Source organism: Eurosta solidaginis, chromosome 4 (assembly GCF_040869045.1).
Source record: "Eurosta solidaginis isolate ZX-2024a chromosome 4, ASM4086904v1, whole genome shotgun sequence".
NCBI classification, from domain to species: domain Eukaryota; kingdom Metazoa; phylum Arthropoda; class Insecta; order Diptera; family Tephritidae; genus Eurosta; species Eurosta solidaginis.
In genome coordinates this window covers 44,790,724-44,810,838 of record NC_090322.1, presented here as the reverse complement: position 1 = coordinate 44,810,838, position 20,115 = coordinate 44,790,724, and the positions used below count along the sequence as shown (strand labels likewise).

General features: G+C 38.5%; 2 protein-coding genes across 9 annotated transcripts; one reads left to right on the top strand and one right to left on the bottom strand.

Annotated features, from left to right (window-relative positions):
- The first annotated feature begins 407 nt into the window (after positions 1-407).
- Positions 408-8,667, top strand: LOC137249671 (protein transport protein Sec24C-like). 6 transcript variants are annotated; one of them, XM_067781397.1, is made up of 10 exons: positions 408-698; positions 1,252-1,319; positions 1,381-1,843; positions 1,908-2,134; positions 2,195-2,424; positions 2,482-2,821; positions 2,875-3,371; positions 3,429-3,579; positions 7,185-7,436; positions 7,496-8,667. In XM_067781397.1, exons 4-5 carry the CDS (start codon positions 1,989-1,991, stop codon positions 2,364-2,366), a joined length of 318 nt encoding a protein of 105 aa, XP_067637498.1. In that variant the 5' UTR covers positions 408-698; positions 1,252-1,319; positions 1,381-1,843; positions 1,908-1,988; the 3' UTR covers positions 2,367-2,424; positions 2,482-2,821; positions 2,875-3,371; positions 3,429-3,579; positions 7,185-7,436; positions 7,496-8,667. The 6 variants fall into 6 exon arrangements, with proteins under 6 accessions (XP_067637498.1, XP_067637500.1, XP_067637499.1 ...); XM_067781399.1 differs by having other exon boundaries at positions 408-1,319; positions 2,875-3,163; positions 3,229-3,371; XM_067781398.1 differs by having other exon boundaries at positions 408-1,319; positions 2,875-3,163; positions 3,219-3,371.
- Positions 8,668-12,101: 3,434 nt separating this feature from the next.
- LOC137249670 (PHD finger protein 12) lies at positions 12,102-19,185 on the bottom strand. Of its 3 annotated transcripts, none has more exons than XR_010952480.1 (7): positions 19,029-19,185; positions 18,654-18,844; positions 18,128-18,561; positions 17,811-18,073; positions 14,588-16,212; positions 14,142-14,520; positions 12,102-12,803 (listed from the first exon to the last, which is right to left on the bottom strand). XR_010952480.1 is itself a non-coding variant. In XM_067781394.1 (6 exons), exons 1-6 carry the CDS (start codon positions 19,068-19,070, stop codon positions 14,346-14,348), a joined length of 2,730 nt encoding a protein of 909 aa, XP_067637495.1. In that variant the 5' UTR covers positions 19,071-19,185; the 3' UTR covers positions 12,102-14,345. The 3 variants fall into 3 exon arrangements, 1 of the variants encoding a protein (XP_067637495.1); XR_010952479.1 differs by having other exon boundaries at positions 12,102-12,776; XM_067781394.1 differs by having other exon boundaries at positions 12,102-14,520.
- Between the last annotated feature and the right edge of the window lie 930 nt (positions 19,186-20,115).

The window sequence follows — 20,115 nt, the reverse complement described above, 5'->3', positions numbered from 1 at the left end:
GACGCATTTTTGCCTCGCTTCCAATAATTCGAATACTTTTCCGCCTTTGGACTATTGATAACAGGACATAACGCGTCTTTTAATTTTTCTTTCCGCTTTTTTGCACGGGTTATTGCAGTCGACCTCGGTTTCAAACTGTTTTTCGCGGAGAACTTTTGAACGGGTAGAAAAACTTAGCTCCTGTGTTTCTATTCTTAATACTGGAATAACTACGCGTCCTCAGATACCCCAATTGAAGACTTTTTTATAATTTTCTGAAGGACCCATATGGGTGCACTTACAATTTCCTACTAAATTCATTCAAAAAAATTTAACATCACAGCAACCCATATCTGATATTCCGATCCCTTTTTTCCTTCCCTCCCTGCAAAAATCGTGTGACCAAAAACGCACACAGACACACGAAATTTTGACAGGGGTGACGATTTGGAATGAAAAATTCTCCAAATGAAATAGCATGTTGACAAATTTAGCTTTCCCACAATGTATCGTGCTCTCTCGCACCTATTATTTTTATAGGGATAGCAAAATACGTCATTTTTGCGTGCAAAAAAATCCGCCATTTCTAATTCAGCAGAGACAGCAAAACATTTGGTGGTCGAAAATTTTTTCAATTTAGAGAGTTTTAAATGGAATATCTCCGGAAAGATTTAAAATTAAGAGGGAGTTCTCCAGATCACATATATATATATTTTAAAGTGCGCAAACTTATAATTTAAAAGTTATTTGGTGTTAAAGTTTGCAAATTTCTATACAAATTTTATATGTGTATACGTATATATATGTGGCAGCACAGCTTTGTAATGTCATCAATAAAATATATGTATATATATATGTGCATGTTGCTGCAAAAGCGCGATTGATTTAATAAAAACATTTATAATAAGTGAAAACAATGCAAAAATGAAATGTGAAATATACAAAAATGCAATTTAAGTTTATCGTTGCCAATTTATATAGATATGTATGCGGATTAAGGTTTTGAAAGATGTGTAAATTGTAATTTAAAGTGCTATAGAAATTTGCTAAATTTGCAAACTTTAACAACAAATAACTTTTAAATTATAAGTTTGCAAACTTTAAAATATATATATTTGTGATCGGGAGAACTCCCTCTTTCATTTGATACCAAGTTTTACCCCTAACTCGGGGGGTGCTATTCTAAAATTTTCCCAAAGTCTTTAATATACAATGATTTTTGCTGTTTATTTCGACAACAATTTTTTATTTGATTTTTGTGCTCATCGAAAGACATCACAATTATGTAGCACCATGCCGCGAATTATGATAAAAGATGGTGTGTGTGGAGAAACACTGAGGTAAGCATTTGACGCGACTGGTTACTCTTGGCCGTTTATTAACTAAATTGACAACTTTCAGGATGAAATCCTCAAAGCAGCTGTAATGAAATATGGTAAAAACCAGTGGTCACGTATTGCATAACTGCTGCACCGCAAATCTGCCAAGCAATGTAAGGCACGCTGGTACGAATGGCTTGATTCTAGCATAAAGAAGACAGAATGGTCATGGGAGAAGGATGAAAAGCTTTTGCATTTTGCCAAATTAATGCCAACACAATGGCGTACAATTGCGCCGATTATTTCAGAGGGTTAACTGGCACCAATTGTTCACACCAAATTGTTAGGTACAGGATTCGCCACGGGTAGGTGAGGTTGGCAATCACAACCCCCTGAATCATTTTGGTCGGCAGGTATGCCGCGGATATATTCTTGGCACTTTATGATGCCACCAACACAACCTGGACAGACGCCAATGCTCAGTCAACCACCCAAGCCCGGTCAACCTCCAATACCCGGACACGTCCGGACGTCCTGGTTATAATGTATGTTAATACAACTAATAATTTACAAATTTGCTGATGATTATTTTTGTGTTATTTTCTTTAGCAACCACTTGCACCTGTTACTGGTAAATATCAACAGCCGCAATAGTATGATCAAGCCCAACGCCGTTTAGATCCCGATCAGATGCCAAATCCGATAAGCGTTATCATTGAAAATCAAAATAGCGCTGGCGGTGCTTTTATTACTAATGAACAGGGTTTATTACCACCATTTGTGACCACAAAATATGTGGTAGAAGATCAGGGTAACTCCTCGCCACGTTACGTTAGGTATCGATAATCGAAATTAATGTTTTGCTTGGCAATTACCTTGATCTTTCTTCTTTGCAGGTCGTCTTTGTATTGCATACCTGCAACAGCTGATTTATTAAAAACAACAGCTTTGTCCATTACACTTACCGTCTCACCAATGGCACGCACGGTTGAGGGTGAATATGAGCCACCCATTGTAAATTTTGGTGAATTGGGTGCAATTAGATGTAATCGTTGCAAGGCTCAATAGCAACTTGTAGATGCTGGTCGTCGTTTCCAATGTCTAATGTGTAAAGTAACAAGAGATGGTAAAAAAAATCTTTCACTTTTACTTGTGTTCATTGATCCATATTTTTTCTCAACAGTGCCAACTGCATATTTCCAACATTTGGGCCATACCGGACAGCGTGTCAATAAATATGAATGTCTTGAACTTGTATTGGTTACATGAGTATTTGTGTAAAAAATGCTTGGGTACCGATAGCTCCCATGGTAAACCTCAACTCATATCCAACATCAATGCCTCCCATTCAATTGTGGCACTGTACGCACTACATTGGGTTCACGTAGTATTGACAAGCATATTGTTGATTCCAGTGATAAGGCCACAATTTCAAATGATGGGGAAACCATTATGAAACCATTGGATATTGTGAATCCAGCCGTAAAACTCTAGTAGACATCGCCAAATCTCAAAATGCTGAGGTAAGTTTTTTGTTATATTAGAATGTGTAGAATAAAAATGTTTCTCTTATCAGGTCGGCGATGGCACCACTTCAGTAGTATTTTAAGCATGTGAAATCTTAAAACAAGTTAAGCCAGATGTTGAGGAAGGCGTGCATGCACGTATCATCATTAAAGCTATACGTAAAGCATTACAATTATGCATGCTAAAATATGACATGGCTGTACATGTCGAAGCGCCAATCAAAGGAGCAACAAAGTGTTATTGGAAAATATATCTGCCACAGCAATGTCCTCTAATGTCCAAGAGTATCAGAAAATTGTTGATGCTGAATGGCGTATTCTGTAGAATAAACTAGCTAAGTAAGGCGCCAATGTTGTGTTTTCTAAATTGCCAATTGGTGATGTTGATACACAGTATTTTGCAGATCGTGATATGTTCTGTGCTGTTCATGTACCAGAAGAAGATTGGAAACGTAGAATGAAAGCTTGTGGTGGTGCTGTTATGACTACAGCTAATGATATTAATTCAAGTGTTTTGGGTCAATGTGATTACTTTGAAGAACGTCAGGTTGGTGGTGAACGTTTCAACATTTTCCAAGGTTTGACATTAATTTCATTTTTATAGTTTATAATTATTTAAAGGTTGCGTTAATGCTAGAACAAGTACATTGATTTTACGTGGCAGTGTTGAACAATTTTTGGAAGAAACTGAGCTTCGTTACATGATGCTAAATTGCTTGTGCGGCGTACAATTAAACATGATTCTGTTGTTGCTTGTAAGTCAAAATACAAATTGAAAAAAATGTCTAATCTTAGGGCCTCATTCTCTATTACGAAACGAACTTTCGATGCGGATCAGAGACGAATCGCTAGTGTATTTGCACTATGTTAAACAATGGCAACTTATCACTTGACAATTACTTTTGCCTTCCTGTTAGTTAGAAAGGTAAAGACCGAACGAAAATGATAGAGAATACCATTGCTAGACGATATCGTTTGGAGGCGAATCGTTCGTCTGAGCTATCGTTCGCAATACAGAATGAAGCCTTTAAATTGTTAAGTAATATAATGAAAAGATTGTGTCCACATACCCCCAGCGGGTTAGGGGTCAGAATTTATCTGCGGTAGGTATGCCTGTCGTAAGAGGCGACTAAAATACCAGATTCAAGGGGCTGTGTAGCGCAACCCTTCAGGTTGCCAGCGCAATATATAGCTTCTCCAAACCCAATTGTCAACCTCACTTATCCGCGGCGAATCCTGTTTCACTAACAGACAAGGATCTGGGGGGGGGGGGGTTGGATAGGGAGGGATGGCATTAAGGTTTAATGTGGCCACATAAATCGTTCCCGAGATAGTCGGGCTAGCACTTTAATGGTGCTGTGTTACTGGAGCGTACCGGATCTGTATCCGGCTAAAGGACCATCACATCGATAACACTCCCCAAAGCCTTCGGGGAGCAACCTTATCGCTACAAAAACAACAACAAGATTGTGTCCAAATCCCGAAAAAAAACTATAAAATTTGTGTCAGTGAAATGATAATTATTGCTTTTGGTTGTTAGTTTTGAGGCATCGTCATCGAGTTCCTTCTGATCGTATATGCCGGTTCTTTTGCATTCTTTTACATGCATAAAGTGCCGTTGAAGCCTTCCTCACCCTCTCCTCCACATTGAGCTTCCATGACAGCTTACTGTCTAGGATCATTCCTAGATAATTTGTGCAAGGTTTCTCCCGTAGGGTCGCCCCTCCTAACTTAGGCCTGGTCCAATTAGGGACCTTGTACCTCTTTGTAAACAAGACCATATGCAACGTCATCTGCGTAAACCGTAAGTTTTTCTGGTCCCTCGTAGAATCCCCTAAGCAGCTGGTTAATGACCAGCGTCCACAGCAGAGCTGATAGCACCCCTCCCTGCGGAGTGCCCCTGTCCACTAATTTCGTGGCCGCGTACAATCCCCATTGCGATGTAATCTTACTGCAGTTTAACATGCAGTCGATCCATCTGGGTAAGGCTGGATGTACTTTAACGTAATGAAGACCATCAATAATCGCTCATTTAGAAAGCCCCGGCAATGGTTAAGAAGACTTCTAGAGCATATTCCTTATATTCCAGGGCTTTTTCTATGCCTATTACCACCCTATGCAATGCGGTGTCTACTGACTTGCCTTTGGTGTACGCCTGTTGTGTTGTGGAGAGCAGCTTTTCATCCACGTTGGACTTTATGTACACATCTAGCAGCCTCTCAAAGGTTTTGAGCAGAAATGATGGTAAGCTATTGGGTCTATAATCTTTGGGATACACGTGACCGATCTTCCCCGCCTTTGGTAGGAAAGCTACACGAGCAGTTCTCCAAGAGTGCGGTACATGATTCAGTTTATGCACCCATCGAATATTATTTTAAGCCATCCCACGACCGCCCTACTTGAAACTTGTAGCATGGCCGGACATGTACCATCTGAGCCCGGCGATTTCACCACCACTACGAGGTCCTCAGTAGTGTAATTAGGCAGCATATATGAATGCAGCTGTTTCCTTACCATTACTACAGCTCGCACCCGTCCTTCCCTTTGCGCATAGTAAACGCCAAATCCGCGCGCGCTAATTCCAGAAACCTTTCCTCCCGATGGAAGCCACGGCTCCTGGATCAGCGCGTTAGGAGGAGGAGTTCGCTCGACGCCACTTTACTGTGTTGGAGGTTTATCTGTAGGACTCGCAGCACCAATGGGCTGCTTGTCCCCCTCCAGCACCTTCATCGGGACGTCGTCGTCCTCCCCTAGCCCTTTTGGTTTAGAGTGTTCGAAGCCCCCTTCAGACTCTTGTACCTGTTGTGCCGGGTGTTCCTCTGTGCGACTCACAGCACCATCTGGCTGTTGGTCCCCTTCTAACACATTCGGAGTGACGTGGGCTACCTCCACCTGTCTTTTTTCCCTTAGGCTTTTGAGGTCCTTTTCGACTTCGCCCACGTCCAGCGTGTTAGGACTTTAATACCCGCGACTTCTTTTCCTGAGTCGCATATAAATTTTGCCTGTACCTAAGGACATTTTTCCAAGCTGCGCGTACAATATATCCTCCGCCTGCTTGTTTATTTGGAGGATGTATAACTGACCTTCCTCCGTAGGCCGAGATACAGTAAGTACCTTCCAATCCTGTGTCGGTATGTTCGGATTCTGATTCTGAAAAAGTCGCATTGTATCCTCCGACTTCATCACGCATGGTATCCATACCTTAACTTTTGGTACCTTGGGGATTTGCTCTTTATCCACCATCTCAAAACGCGCGTTCGTGCCCTGCCTTTGGGGGTTTGGAACCACTTCCTCCAGCCACCGCAAGCTCGCGATGTTGTCGCACGCTATCATCTTCATACCATTATACCATCCCCCGAATCAAAGGTTGGAAGGAGCTTACTTGGTTATTCCCGCATCATCTTAAGCTCCTTTTCTACAGATCTCCACCTTTCACTGGTCATCTGTTCGAAAGGACTGCTACGATCAACCAGCGCCACAGTCAGTGACTGCTTTGCCACATCACTCATTTTCTCGGGAAAAGCCGGCGTCTTAGTGTTATTTCCCTTTGGCACCTCCGAGAAAGTCGGAGTCTTAGCGTTATCTCCCTTTGGCTAATCTCCTACTTCCATAGTTGGAACTTCCCTCTGACTCGCAGCCTTCGAGGTAGTTGCTACCTCGCTATTGGGGCCCATCTGTCTTACAGCTTTGGGCCTACTTGTCTTGTCTATGGGATTGCCCTGCGTCGCGGCTCTGGGACTGGGCCCTTTCTGCCATTCGACGCTTCTTCCTCCTCATACCGGTTGCAAAACCGAGGGTTTCTCGCAGCAAACCTTTTGAACTGCCTTCGACCTACTTCTACCGCCTCATGAGCCCATGCCAAGCGCTCGATCTCCTCTTCTGTTGGGTCCACCACTGCTCCCAAGCACGGTCGACATTTGGCATGTTTTAAATAAGGTCACCGATGATTTGGTTGATGAAAATATCAGGTTTCGCGAGGCGACAAAACTGGAGAGATTGGGGAGATAGCTGTTTATTTTATTACAAAGTTCGTCGATGTAGGAAACAATAGCATAGGCGTAGAAGCAATAGGGACTCCTGGTGGTAAAGGTAGCTATTGATATGTAGAAGTTAAGCAGAAGTTTGAATATGAGTTTTTTTAAGTTATAGCAAAAAAAGCGTTGAGGATTTTTAATATCTTACCAGGTACCTTCGTACATGTTTCTAAGAATGAAGAATAAAACCTATTCAAACTCAATTTTCACCAGGACAAAGCCGCTGATACCTCGCTATACTTTAACATACAATACGTTACCCCATTTTAGCACAACTATCATTTTTTGATTTTATTAAATTTTATAAAATATTTCTCCCTCTACAGTTCTATTTCGGTAAATCTCACATATTATCTTGGTCGAGCGTTTCTTCAATAGCTCTCTAGTGGTGATGGTGACAGCAGAGAAACCCAACTGTTTACAAATGTTACACTTCAAAAAGAATCAAAATATCTTCCATTGCGTCTACGGCTCAAATACCCACAGTATATGAATGAATCGGTTGCACGAACTGGGTCTGAATACTGAAAAAGTACACATATTCAAAATCGATGAGGAGGCTGTGATGATGGTATAGGGTGAGTTGTTGAATAACATACGAAAACCACTTTAACCCATCTATATATTTGCATTACAGCTAAAGCTTTACAAACAGCAAAAATTGCTGGCGCCAAGCAATTGGAAAAGGCAGTGAAGCATTCATAACACTGTACGGATGGTGTAAAGTTAGAAACTGCTGTTGTAACAGCTGCCACCGACACAACGGTCATCTCTACTTCGCCGAGTAGCGGCTCGTCCGACTATCTATCGAAGACAGTATAATCATATCTTTTGCCAACACAGGTTAGCGATGTGCTTGCACAGGAAAATATTTCAATTGGAAAACAAAAACCAATTAAGAGAGTTTATTTATTGTTAAAGTATTTTCTTTTCTTTATATCAACAGTATTAATTTAAGTTGCAATATCACGTACATTTATAATAAGGGATGTGATACGATTGCTGTCGGAATTAGATTTGAAACCAATCAATACTCCTGCTAAGGGTTGTAGAATTATTGCTTGAATAATTAGATTTAGAACAATAATAAGTCTGACTTTATTACAAGTCGTACATTTTTGAGTTCATCAATTACGACAGCAATCGGATTCCACGACACCTTTGAATATTCTTGATTTGAAAAAAGAGTAAACGTAATCTGAATTTCTACTAAGCTTTAAGTTGAAGTTTTTTCTGAAGCTTAAAATTATTTTATGCTCGCTTAGAAAAGATTTCAATTGGAAAACAAAAACCAATTAAGAGAGTTTATGTTATTATTAAAGCACTTTCTTTTCTTTATATCAATTGTATTAATTTAAGTTGCAATATCACGTACATATATAACAAGGGATGTGATACGATTGCTGTCGGAATTAGATTTGAAACCAATCAATACTCCTGCTTTGGGTTGCAGAATTATTGCTTGAATGATTAGATTTAGAACAATAATAATTGTGACTCAATTAATAGTCGTACATTTTTAAGTTCTTCAATTACGACAGCAATCGGATCCACGACACCTTTGAATATTCTTGATCTGAATTTCTACTAAGCTTTAAGTTGTAGATTATTCAAATAATTGGAGTTTTTTCTGAAGCTTAAAATTATTTTTTGCGCGCTTAGAAGATATTTTAATTGGAAAACAAAAACTAATTAAGCGAGTTTATTTATTATTAAAGTTCTTCTGTTTTATATGAACTGGATTAATATAAGTTCCAAGTTCAAATACATATATAATAATATTGAAAATAATAAATATTGAAAATTCAATTTTTTTTGTTCATATTCATATGGCTGCTCCAGGTAAAGTAAATCTGCAGGTAAAATTCACGTTATATGGCGGTTATATAAATGGTAAAACCGCAGTAAAATTGATTGTCAAATGACTCGAAAATGTAGAGTGAAATGACGGAAAAATGACCGCCATTTGACGAGCATAGTGACGTGTGTGAGCAGCACAGTGCTATGCTCACATCCTATAAGTGGGAGCGGAATGCACGATCACATTAATAGGAACGAAACGGAAAATTTGGTCACAAAAGTTCATCACGCCCATGCAAGCGTGACTATGAATATAACCGCTGCAGAAAGTCACAATGACCGTAAAATGACTAGTAAAATGACGTGGAGCGGTTTTGCAGGGCTGTGTCGCTTTCGACGAAGCAACCCCGGTAATTTTGACACTTCGTTCAGTGTCAAAACTCATGTTCCACGCTAGTTTGACACTGACCGAAATATCAAACTGCCGTGTGTTAGAAAGGGAAAGAAATTGTTTCCCTCTCATACATATCATACTTGTAAACCTGTACAATGACCGTATCGTAGCCAACCAATTGGGTTTTGGTTTACCGTCGTAACCATAAACAGCTGATTACGTTAGGGATACGGATACAGCGATACGACATACGGCACCAATGACTCGGCTTTACCGTCGTAACGATAAACAGCTGATTACGTTAGGGATACGACTACAGCGATACGACATACGGCACCAATGACTCCCGCTTTAAGCGCGTATACGTTTACATTTGCGCGTAAAAAAAGCGCTTATTCTCGCTTAGATAATGCTTAGCAGACCCATCTAGCGGCAGTGGGTAAATAACTAGCTACAAAACATGTTGAACCGAAAAGCGCAGATACAAACCTCTGGTGGCCATAGTGTATAACATATAGCTGAATCAGTTGCGATGAATAGTGGACACACACCATTTATAGAGGTGATACATAGAATTAGTGTAGATATCAAGCATAGACACATATTTCAGTTGTATCTGAGGATGCATATTAAAATTTAATAGTACTAATTTTATGCGCAGCAGTTTCAGAAGAGTAGATAAAGTTTGTCGCTTAGCAGTCAATATAAAGTTTAAGCGTAAACGTAGATAGATGTAAAGAAAAATACGGATATTGATAGATTAATCTACGAATAGGTACCTACATAATACAAAACAAGAGTTTAGAAAATCTCGCTTGCTTCAAGAGATATAGGGCAATTTAGTGCTAGGTCATTTGTGTACCGATAGTTCCCATTCTTGTCTTGAACGGTTAATGATAGAACTTTATAACAAATGGTGGTAATAGTCTATTTGAGGGATCGACTGCTAATACGCTACCAAAAATATCGAGAGAGCTGTCAAAAGACGCATATTAATCTCGAGAACAATAATCCGAAGGCGGAAAAGAAAAATTTTATCTCTGTCTGGAGATATTTGCAGTTGAATTTGGCGATTTCCATGTGGTTGTTGTTGTGTTGTACCCCCAAAAAAATTGTGCATCACCGTGGCGGTAGCCACGGTTATACCACACACCCGGACTTGGCATGGCGTAGCCCAGGGTTATTTTTTATAAGCGCGGCCGAAGGCCGCCAACGCAGAAAGGTGTTCTGCGCAAAAATACTATGGATCCGACCCCCGGTTTCGGAGGTACCCGCGGGTCTTTTTTCGGTTTTTCGTTAATATCTTTTGAACGCGTTAAAATTTTTATTTTCCGCCTTCGGGTTATTAATACTGATGTCAAGACGCGTCGTTTGACACCTCTCTCGATATTTTTGGTAGCGTATTAGCAGTCGACCCCTCAACTAGACTATTACCTGCCTCCCTCTACAACTAGCTAGCTACATAACGCGGTAATAGTCTAGTTGAGGGGTCGACTGCTAATACGCTACCAAAAATATCGAGCGGTGTCCAACGACGCGTATTAATCTCGAGAACATTAATCCGATGGCGGAAAAGAAAAATTGTATCTCTGTCCGGAGATATTTGCATTTGAAGTTGGCGATTTCCATGTGGTTGTTGTTGTGTTGTACCCCCAAAAAAATTGTGCATCACCGTGGCGGTAGCCACGGTTATACCACACACCCGGACTTAGCATGGCGTAGCCCAGGGTTATTTTTTATAATCGCGGCCGAAGGCCGCCTACGCAGAAAGGTATTCTGCGCAAAAATACTATGGATCCGACCCCTGGTTTCGGAGGTACCCGCGGGTCTTTTTTCGTTAATATCTTTTGAACGCGTTAAAATTTTTATTTTTTTGGTAGCGTATTAGCAGTCGACCCCTCAACTAGGCTATTACCCATAACGCAAAAAAAAGTTTTGAAATTTTGCTTAGTTCAATCAGTAAACGGTTAATTCGACAACAGTTGATAGAAACTTGGGTAGTAGTGCAGTTTAGGGGCCCCACCCTAAAGTTGGGCCAAGATTTTCGAGTGAGGTATCAAAGGACGCGTATTAATCTCGAAAACAATAATCCGAAGGCGGAAAAGAAAAATTGTATCTCTGTCCCGAGATATTTGCAGTTGAATTGGCGATTTTCATGTGGTTGTTGTTGTTGTACCCACAAAAAAAATTGTGCACCCGCCACGGTTATACCACACACCCGGACTTGGCATGGCGTAGCCCAGGGTTATTTTTTATAAGCGCGGCCAAAGGCCGCCAACGCAGAAAGGTGTTCTGCGCAAAAATACTATGGATCCCACCCCCGGTTTCGGAAGTACCCGCGGGTCTTTTTTCGGTTTTTCGTTAATATCTTTTGAACGGCTAACAAAAGTTAACTTCCGCTTTCGGATTATTGATCTAGACGTGAATACGCGTCTTTTGATACCTCACCAAAGAGTATATATATATATATATACTCTTTGACCTCACTAAAAAAAAGGCCCAATTTTAGGGTGGAGCCCCTAAACTGCACAATTACCGAAACTTGGATCAAGTTGTGGATTAATATTGAAGCAGGTTGCTTATAATGCTATATGAGTTAAAGAAATCTTGCTTGGTCCAAGAGATAGAGGGCAATTTATGTGCTGGATCATTTGTGTCCCGATAAATTCACATTTCGGCCAAGACTTGGTTTGGTTCAAGAGATAAATCGACAAAAGTCAAATAGACAGTAGTTATCTACAAACCAATTAATCCAATTAGCTCCTCAGCCGTTAATGATAGAACCTGGAATCAAGATGTTCCTCAATCTACAAGTAGGTTGCTACACAATGCAACAGAAAAAATTGTTATTTTAAACAATTGTATATGGTAATGTTATTGAAAAGCCTCTGACAACAGCAATTGTACTTCGGGAAAAACTTTTTTAAACCGGTCGTATTCCTACAGAGTATGCCGAAATGATAGTTTTTGATTGAGTTGGCCACGGTTTTAGTGCCGCTAAGCAGCACACTACACTACGCATTTAATTTTTAACATGGTGAGCAGAATATTTATTTCACTAAGATAATCTTTATTTAACATCTAAAACTCATAAAATATACATTTTACATTAATAACTTTGTAAACGCTTACCTGCGTATACATACGTAATATGAAAATCTCTCATAAAACAGCTAAGTAAATTTGTACACATATATTTAAGCAGTATGTGTGCATGTTGTATGTACTAGAGTATTACTTACAGTTCATATTCAAGAAATAAATAGTTAATAAAAAAGTTGTTAAGCTTTCATTGAGAAACAAGAACAGTGTGTGCAAAATAAGTTTGTCATTTAAATGTCACAAATATGTTAGATAATAGTTTACATGTAATTTTATATAGTAATAAGTGCAGATATGAGTAAAGGAAGGAAATACATACATACATAGATACAAACACATTGTATCTTTGATTGAAGTTACAACTCAAATAGCATAAATTGACTCACAAAAAATATGGTCACAATGGTTTTCAACACTTTTTGATGATTCCAAATCTGAATTAATTGTTTATGCATTATATTTTTCCATTATTCAGGCAAAATAAAACAGTTGGCACACTTAATCTCTTATAGACGAAATGGTTGAACTCAGTTTAGCGGTATTATCTAACGGAAAATCGTTACCAGTTCATGTAACCGCGATTCTTGTATGCACGGTTGTACCGTCAAAAACCAGAGATGCGCTATTGAAAAATAAGGGAAAATGTCAACTAAATTTTGTGTTAAAAAGTATATATATTCTACATTAACCAGAGAGGATAAATATAATAAGAGCCGTCACTCGTTATTTTTTAGGCATTTACTCGTTGTAAACTGTGAGGTAGTCGCTACTTTTGTTTTATGAGAGCCTTTTTTGAATTGCCTTCCATTTATCCATGCGGTGTTGTCACTTTATGCAAACGTGTTTTTGGAAAGAGAATTAATAATTAATTAAATGCAGTCGGAAAAATAAACACAAATACCTCATGAAAATGTATACAAGACATTTTTAAAAACATCTCGCCCAAAAAAAGTAGCGACTACCTCATAGTTTACATCGAGTAAATTGCTAAAAAATAACGAGTGACGGCTCTTATCATATTTTTCCTCTTTGCATTAACACGGATACACGTTTTTCATTGTTTTTGTGTTGAAACAAATATTTAGCAATTACGTGCTTTTAGCGAGGTAACGAGGCGTTAACACCTATTTTGCTATTTTGTCCGCAATCAGAATACGAAAAATGATGTCATTTTCGTAACCGGTAAAAACAACAATATTGTTACCAGCTTAGAATAAGGATGTTAACAAAGAGGATAGATATAATAAGAGCCGTCACTCGTTATTTTGTGGCGAGTAACTCGCTGGAAATTAAAAAATTGATGCCGAATGTTTTCTGAGGAACATTTTTGAATTGCCTCCCATTTATCCATGCGGTGCAAGCACTTTAGGCAAACGTAATTTTTGGAAAGAGATTTAAATAATTAATTAAATACAGTCGGAAAAATAAACACAAATACCCCACGAAAATGTATAGAAGACATTTATAAACATCTCGCTAAAAAAAAGTAGCGACTACCTCTCAGTCAACATAGAGTAAATGCCTAAAAAATAACGAGTGACGGCTTTTATTATATTTATCCTCTTTGGTGTTAATAAAAGCTTCCCTCGTAATTTTTCTTAGCTGAAAATTTACAAAAAAAGTAGTTTAACACCCTTAAGCTGGAAACCGGTAACCAAAATGACAAACAACTTTTCTTGTTCTAATTGCGGATAACAACGTTACCAACAAAAAATATTGTAACGTCTCGTTACCACGCAAATATGCACGTGTTTGCTAAATATTTTTTTAAACAAAAAAAGTGTATCCATGTTAATGCACACGAGGCACAATTTACAATATCAATTACTTAAAAGTTTTAGGTTACTGCTGTTCAAAATAACATTCACTGGTTTCTTGCATGTGGGCACAACTTACAAATTGATATTCAGGAAAATAAGATTCAAATGCATACTTGATGTAGCATTTTTTTAATTCTGAATCTATTTGGTTGGGGTGCGGTACTTACTTTAAGGCTCTTCCTTTAAGACCATCTCTTTTAAACAGATTTGACATTCACCAAATCCTTAAACAAGCTTAAATTCAAAAATGCGACATAGCACCCTCATTAATTATGTACTCTTATACCAGCTTCTAAAATATGGTAACTTTTTGCAACTGCTCAAAGAAAAATTTTCGTTCCAATTATTATAACATACATATGCACATACTTTTAGCCCTGGCCATTACATGAGCCTATTTCAGGTATTGAAAATACAAACGATAAGCAACCGAAGCGTATTAATGTGCCATGTGTAAGTATGGCTGTACCTTCCCAAGCGCCATTAAGCATTGGGGGCTCAGACACGTACGTGCATTTACATGCAGGTTTAATTGGTGGTGCCATTCTAAAAATACACATAAATTATTTAATCTTTAATAAAAAAAAAAACATTCATTTATTCCAGCAATTACCTCGAATTCTTGTCTACTATGTAGTGTTGTCTTTGTATACCCCGCCGTTTATCTAAAATATCTTGTACGCGTTTCTGCAATGCGATATCCTCACTTTTAAGTTTTTTAGCTGGTGTCGGGCCGTGATCAGTAAAATCGCATGAATATAATTGACCGTTAACTTCGGTGCCATATTCTGAATAATTCATGAGCTCATAGGTTTTTGTGAAATCGTCATAAAATATGGTAGCATGTTTGGGCGAAACGCGACAGCAATTTCCAATTAATGAAAGATTTACATCCATAGCTGTTTGTCCAGTGCCAATATGCATGTTGCGATATCGCATAAAGAACGATGAATGCAATTCCACATTACTAAACCAACGATTATCTTCGAGAATGTCACCAAGTGGTGTTAGTACGGCACGTGCACGCACTTTGCAACGCATAAATTTTAGTTCAAGGCGCGTTGCTATTTCGTAAGCTTTTTCAGCGTCACTCCGAATACGTGGTTTGTACTTTTGTTCTTCCTCATCAGCAGCAACAATGGCAGCAGCAGTGGCGAGAGCTGGATGTAATTGTGGTAAATCATTATCGCTAACAGTTTGATGTTGCGCCAAAATGGATGATGTTTCACCTGTAAACATAATCGATAGACGCCGTACATCCTCAGGGGAGAGTATTTGTGATGGCATTATTTGAGTTTCAGCCTGACCGACGATATCACTAACCGGCTGCTTTATCGTTTGTTGTGTTAGTTCACGTATACGTTTTGCGGCAGAACGATTTTGATATTGTACTACAATTTCTGGATGTTCTTGCACAATTTGTTGCACACGTTGAAATGCTAATTTCTTAATTAAATCGACATCTAAATATCGTAGCTCTGCATCTATTTGGGCTTTAATCTTAACGTCGTCCTCGTCATCCTTTTCTTCTTCATATTCGCTTTTAATTTTAACCAAATCTTGCTGTTTTGTTTGAGAGGCTTCGTTTGTTTTATCAGCAGCATTATCAATTTTTAAATCTTCCTCGCTCTTTATGAGGGTATCTACTATGTTGCTTTTTGAGTTTTCTCCACGTTTGCTACGTTTCTTACTACTTTTACCCTTTTTAATTGTTTGACCTTCCGCAACTGTTTTCTCCTTGTTAATGTCAATTTTGGCATCTGGGCCCTGATATTTGCTACTATTTTCTGTAACATCTTTAGCATCATCAGCGTTTTCTTCTTCATCACTACTACTTAAACCATCTAATTGGCCGAGTTCTTTTTGTATTTCACGAAACTTGGCTTTGGCGCTTTGAAGCGCCTCTAAATCTTTGAAAACTGATTCAGCCACACTTTCTTTTGATATTATTTCTGGAGAGCTAGGAAGACATTTGCGCCTTTTAACTATGTCATAACGCAATGTTTCACGTAACGATGGTAATAGTGGTGGAGGGTTTTCATAATGATACCTGACCATCGCTGGAATTTCAATTGTTTCGTTTAATTTTATTGGCACTTTGACACGAAATGGTGGGTTCCGCATATGCACACGTCTAAAAAATTCCATTTTTACGGATTCATGATCAAGAGGCTGTGAAAACTTATCCCACAATCGTACGCGTTCAGTCGCTGAAATGCTATTTACAAGATGGTTGTCCTAAAATTAAAAAAATGAGGACTTATTTATCAAAACGTAATAATAGCACTAATAATAATGATATATTCTTCTTTTCAATGTCTTCAAGTTGGTTTGTAAAAGGTGTAAAGAAACTGGCCTAACCTACTTAAAATTCGCTGTATTAATTTGGATTTGCCCGAAATTTTTGAGAATCTGCCACTACATTTTTGATTACATATTTACACTTTTCTTGAAACTGTTCGATTGTAATTGCTTTTAGATGCAATTAGAACGTGTCAGACAATTTTTGTTTGAGAATAAAAATTCGCTGTCCTAAGCGTTTAAAAAGATCAGTAGAAGCTTTATAACCTTTGTGTAATCCTGTTTTTTTGCCATTTTTCTTCATTCCGGACGAAATAAACATTTTTTTTGGTTGAATATAAATCTTTATACTATATAGAACAATATTTATAAAATAGAAAAAAGGTTTCTAAAGCTCTTCCAATTAAAAATTTGCATGGAAATCGTCGCCGGTTTAAATTTAAAGCTCTTAGTTTTATTTTTTCGTAGTATTCGCTTTTCCATACGATTAGCAAACCCTTTTTTTCTACTGTATTTTATAATATTCACAGAGAATTGACACATTCTAGTTACGGTATCCTGCATTGGGATAGAGATATGCCAAATTTGACCTTTTGCTGATGCTGCAAGGCTTCCCCATACTTATAAAAAACTGTGTACACTTTGATTTAAAGGACAATGGCAGGCCACTCAATTACATATATATTCACTTAGCACTTAGTACTCATTACCCCTGAACACCACCTACCGAAGAGCTCAACATAAATGAGCAAAAAAGAAATGCTGAACATGCAGTTTTTGCTTAACCGTCACAAACCGGGACACCCTGGCAAACAACTGCTCAATCTAGCCCCGCAGCTGAGATGATTAAGGGACACGAGTCACCCAGGCCTAACTTTGTTCTGGATACTGTAACAGGTTAATACTCTAATTGTCTCAGATGAAGCACTGTTAACACAACAACAACACTAGTACTTAAATATGAAAAAGTTAGTTAACTTATACACACGTTCCATGCTAGTTACAATATAAAAATGGATGTAGAATTATATCACAAAATACGCAGGCAATTCTCGTTCCAAATCAAAAAATTTCTGATAATTGCCAGTATCCCAAGCAAAGATGTTTAGACAGTGATTTATTTCCGTTCCTTAACTATTAAAGGCTACCCCGAAATTTTTTTATTTCAATAAACAGACTTGTTGTTGTTGTAGCAGTACTTCGCCCATGCAATAGGCGCAACCGATCACAACTTATCATCAATATCCTCTAACGGGATTCCAAGGAAACTTGCAGTTTCAACACGACATTACATATTGCAAGCACACATCGGGGTTCTGGATAGGAAAGAGTGTAACGTGTTACAGTACGAAGATCGAAGTTTAATAATCAGACCGAACTGTTCTTGCCAAATTTTTAATTTTCTTTTTTGATTTTATTCCTTATTCCGGACGAATAGCTACTCCGATCTCTTTTTGCATCCTTTTTTACCCTCTATTCCGGACGAAAAATAAATTTCACGGACAAATAACCATAATCTTAAAATTTTAACTTACAATGAAGTTTTCCACATGGTTTGGGCACATCCAAAGTCCTGTTGGTAATGCCGTCATTGGCGGATTTAGACAATCTTGATGAAAATATAAGGGACAGTAATCACATGCGACCAGCGGAGCTTTCTTGCATGATTTATGACAGTAAAAACAGGTTTTTGCGGGCAATGGCACAAGCCCTTGTGAATCTAGCTCGTAGGGTTTGGAATTTCGACGGATACTATTCGGTTTTTTATTACCATTTCCATTCTTACGTATCGGTTCAACTAAAAAAGACGTAAAACATTAAATTTGTCACACATACTTAATGATGAAAGTACCTTTATCGTTGCCCGGAAATTGGGTATGTATTTCCAATTCACGTGGTAACTCAAATTGTTTCGGATTCAATATACTAGCCGCTTTTATTAATTCATCGAGTGGTGTGGGTTTTTTATTTGGATCCAGTGCTCTTTGTATGCCTACTGGTAGCTTCGACAAATATTTCTCAGTACTGCCAAGATCACTGCAAACCGACGCTCGGCTACTACTGCGTTTTCTCAAATTACGAAATTTGAAAGGTGCAGATTCTGTTTCATTTGGAGCTGATGGGGTGCTAGGTCGCGAGCTTTCGGTACGTGCAATAATATTAGCACCAGACGCACTACGTTCGACAGAACTAGATTTTGATGTTGGCGTAGGTTTAAGGGTCATGCGGCAGTTATGGCATAACCATTGGCCGCTCGGTATGTCTTCCTCGGTAAGTGGTGGATCGCTAATATGTGTAAAATTTGTCAACATATATACATATATATTGAATATGCAAATATATATTTGTAATATTTGCCATCGCATACGTGTACTTACTGGCACTGTAAATGAAAGCTTGATGGACAGCGATCACAGCACAATAGATCTCCACCTTCCTCACAAGCATCACATAGATCATGATTATGGCCTCGTCCTGGTCGTTTATAGTATGGATGTTTGGTATTCACTGGGCGTAGGGCTATTTTTTCCTCTTCAGATGGTGGCGGTTTGATGAGGACTTTAATTTGCTGTTGTAAAAAATATTTTGTTTATTTCATTTTAGATTTTTTTTTTATTATTTTGAGTTCATAACAATAGTTTTCGTATTCATATAGACAAAACATAAATTTGACGTCCATGTTCAAAGCTCTATTAGAACAATCTGAACCCAAACTTTTCCTTGATTTAAAAAGAATTAACAGTAGCACTTACATCCATTATCGGTACATTTGGATCGAATTCAAACTTGGACATATTAGTGGAGATCCTTAAAATAGTTTTCTGAAAATTATTTTCCTATTACTCGCAATAACCAAGTTATTCCAAAGGACCTTTAGCTGCAGTTAAAATGTTTGACAATTGTTCAATTCGATGCTGCGACGTGTGTTCAGTGGTTTCTTATATCATCCAGGGTTGATGTTACAAAGCAAGGTATCAAAAGCATTTATATAAGGGCCGCGTCAGTGTTGCTTTATAGCTCCAACACATAAGCAGTTTTTCATCAGTAGGTTAGGGGATCAGAATATACCCGCGGTAGGTATGCCTGTCGTAAGAGGCGACTAAAATACCAGATTCAAGGGGCTGTGTAGCGCAACCCTTCAGGTTGCCAGCGCAATATATAGCTTCTCCAATCCCAATTGTCAACCTCAACTATCCGCGGCGAATCCTGTTTCACTAACAGACGAGGCTCTGGCGACCCCAAGCTCATCATGGAACTTGAGGGTAGGGAGGGAGGGAATGGCCTGAAGGTTTAATGTGGCCACATAAATCGTTCCCGAGATGGTCGGGCTAGTACCTTAATGGTGCTATGGTACCGGAGCGTACCGGATTTGTATCCGGCAAAGGGCCATCACATCGATGACACTCCCAAAAGCCTTCGGGGAGCAACTTTATCGCTTCAACAACAACAACAACAACAACAGCAGTTTTTCATATTGATGAGTTTAACACATGCTTATGCATTATGTGTAGATTGCACGTATTTTTATGGAGAATGGTAGAATGAGCGACACTGGCGCCATCTGATATTGAAAAGTAGCCAACTCCCCAATTTTTTTTCAAGCAAATCATGAGAAGAATTTGACATTTGCTTTGGCTAAGGGTGTTGGCACCTTTGCAATTGAAATTATTTTTCCCACTGGTTGGTAAATTTTTTAACATTTTTTGCAGTTAAAAACTGCAATATAACAATCGAATACGACACAAAATATGTTAGCAAGTATTATTGTTGTATAGGGAGAATGTTAATTCCTGTGCTTCGCGAAATTTTGTATGTGAATGGGCAAGGCGAAATAAACTT

Coding starts and splice junctions, on each gene's coding strand:
- LOC137249671 (XM_067781397.1), top strand. CDS start 1,989: ATGCCAAATCCGATAAGCGTTATCATTGAAAATCAAAATAGCGCTGGC. Junction 2,135..2,194: donor TCCTCGCCACGTTACGTTAG/GTATCGATAATC, acceptor TCTTCTTTGCAG/GTCGTCTTTGTATTGCATAC.
- LOC137249670 (XM_067781394.1), bottom strand. CDS start 19,070: ATGTCCAAGTTTGAATTCGATCCAAATGTACCGATAATGGAT. Junction 18,845..19,028: donor CAAATGTACCGATAATGGAT/GTAAGTGCTACT, acceptor TTTTTACAACAG/CAAATTAAAGTCCTCATCAA. Junction 14,521..14,587: donor ATAGTAGACAAGAATTCGAG/GTAATTGCTGGA, acceptor GTGTATTTTTAG/AATGGCACCACCAATTAAAC.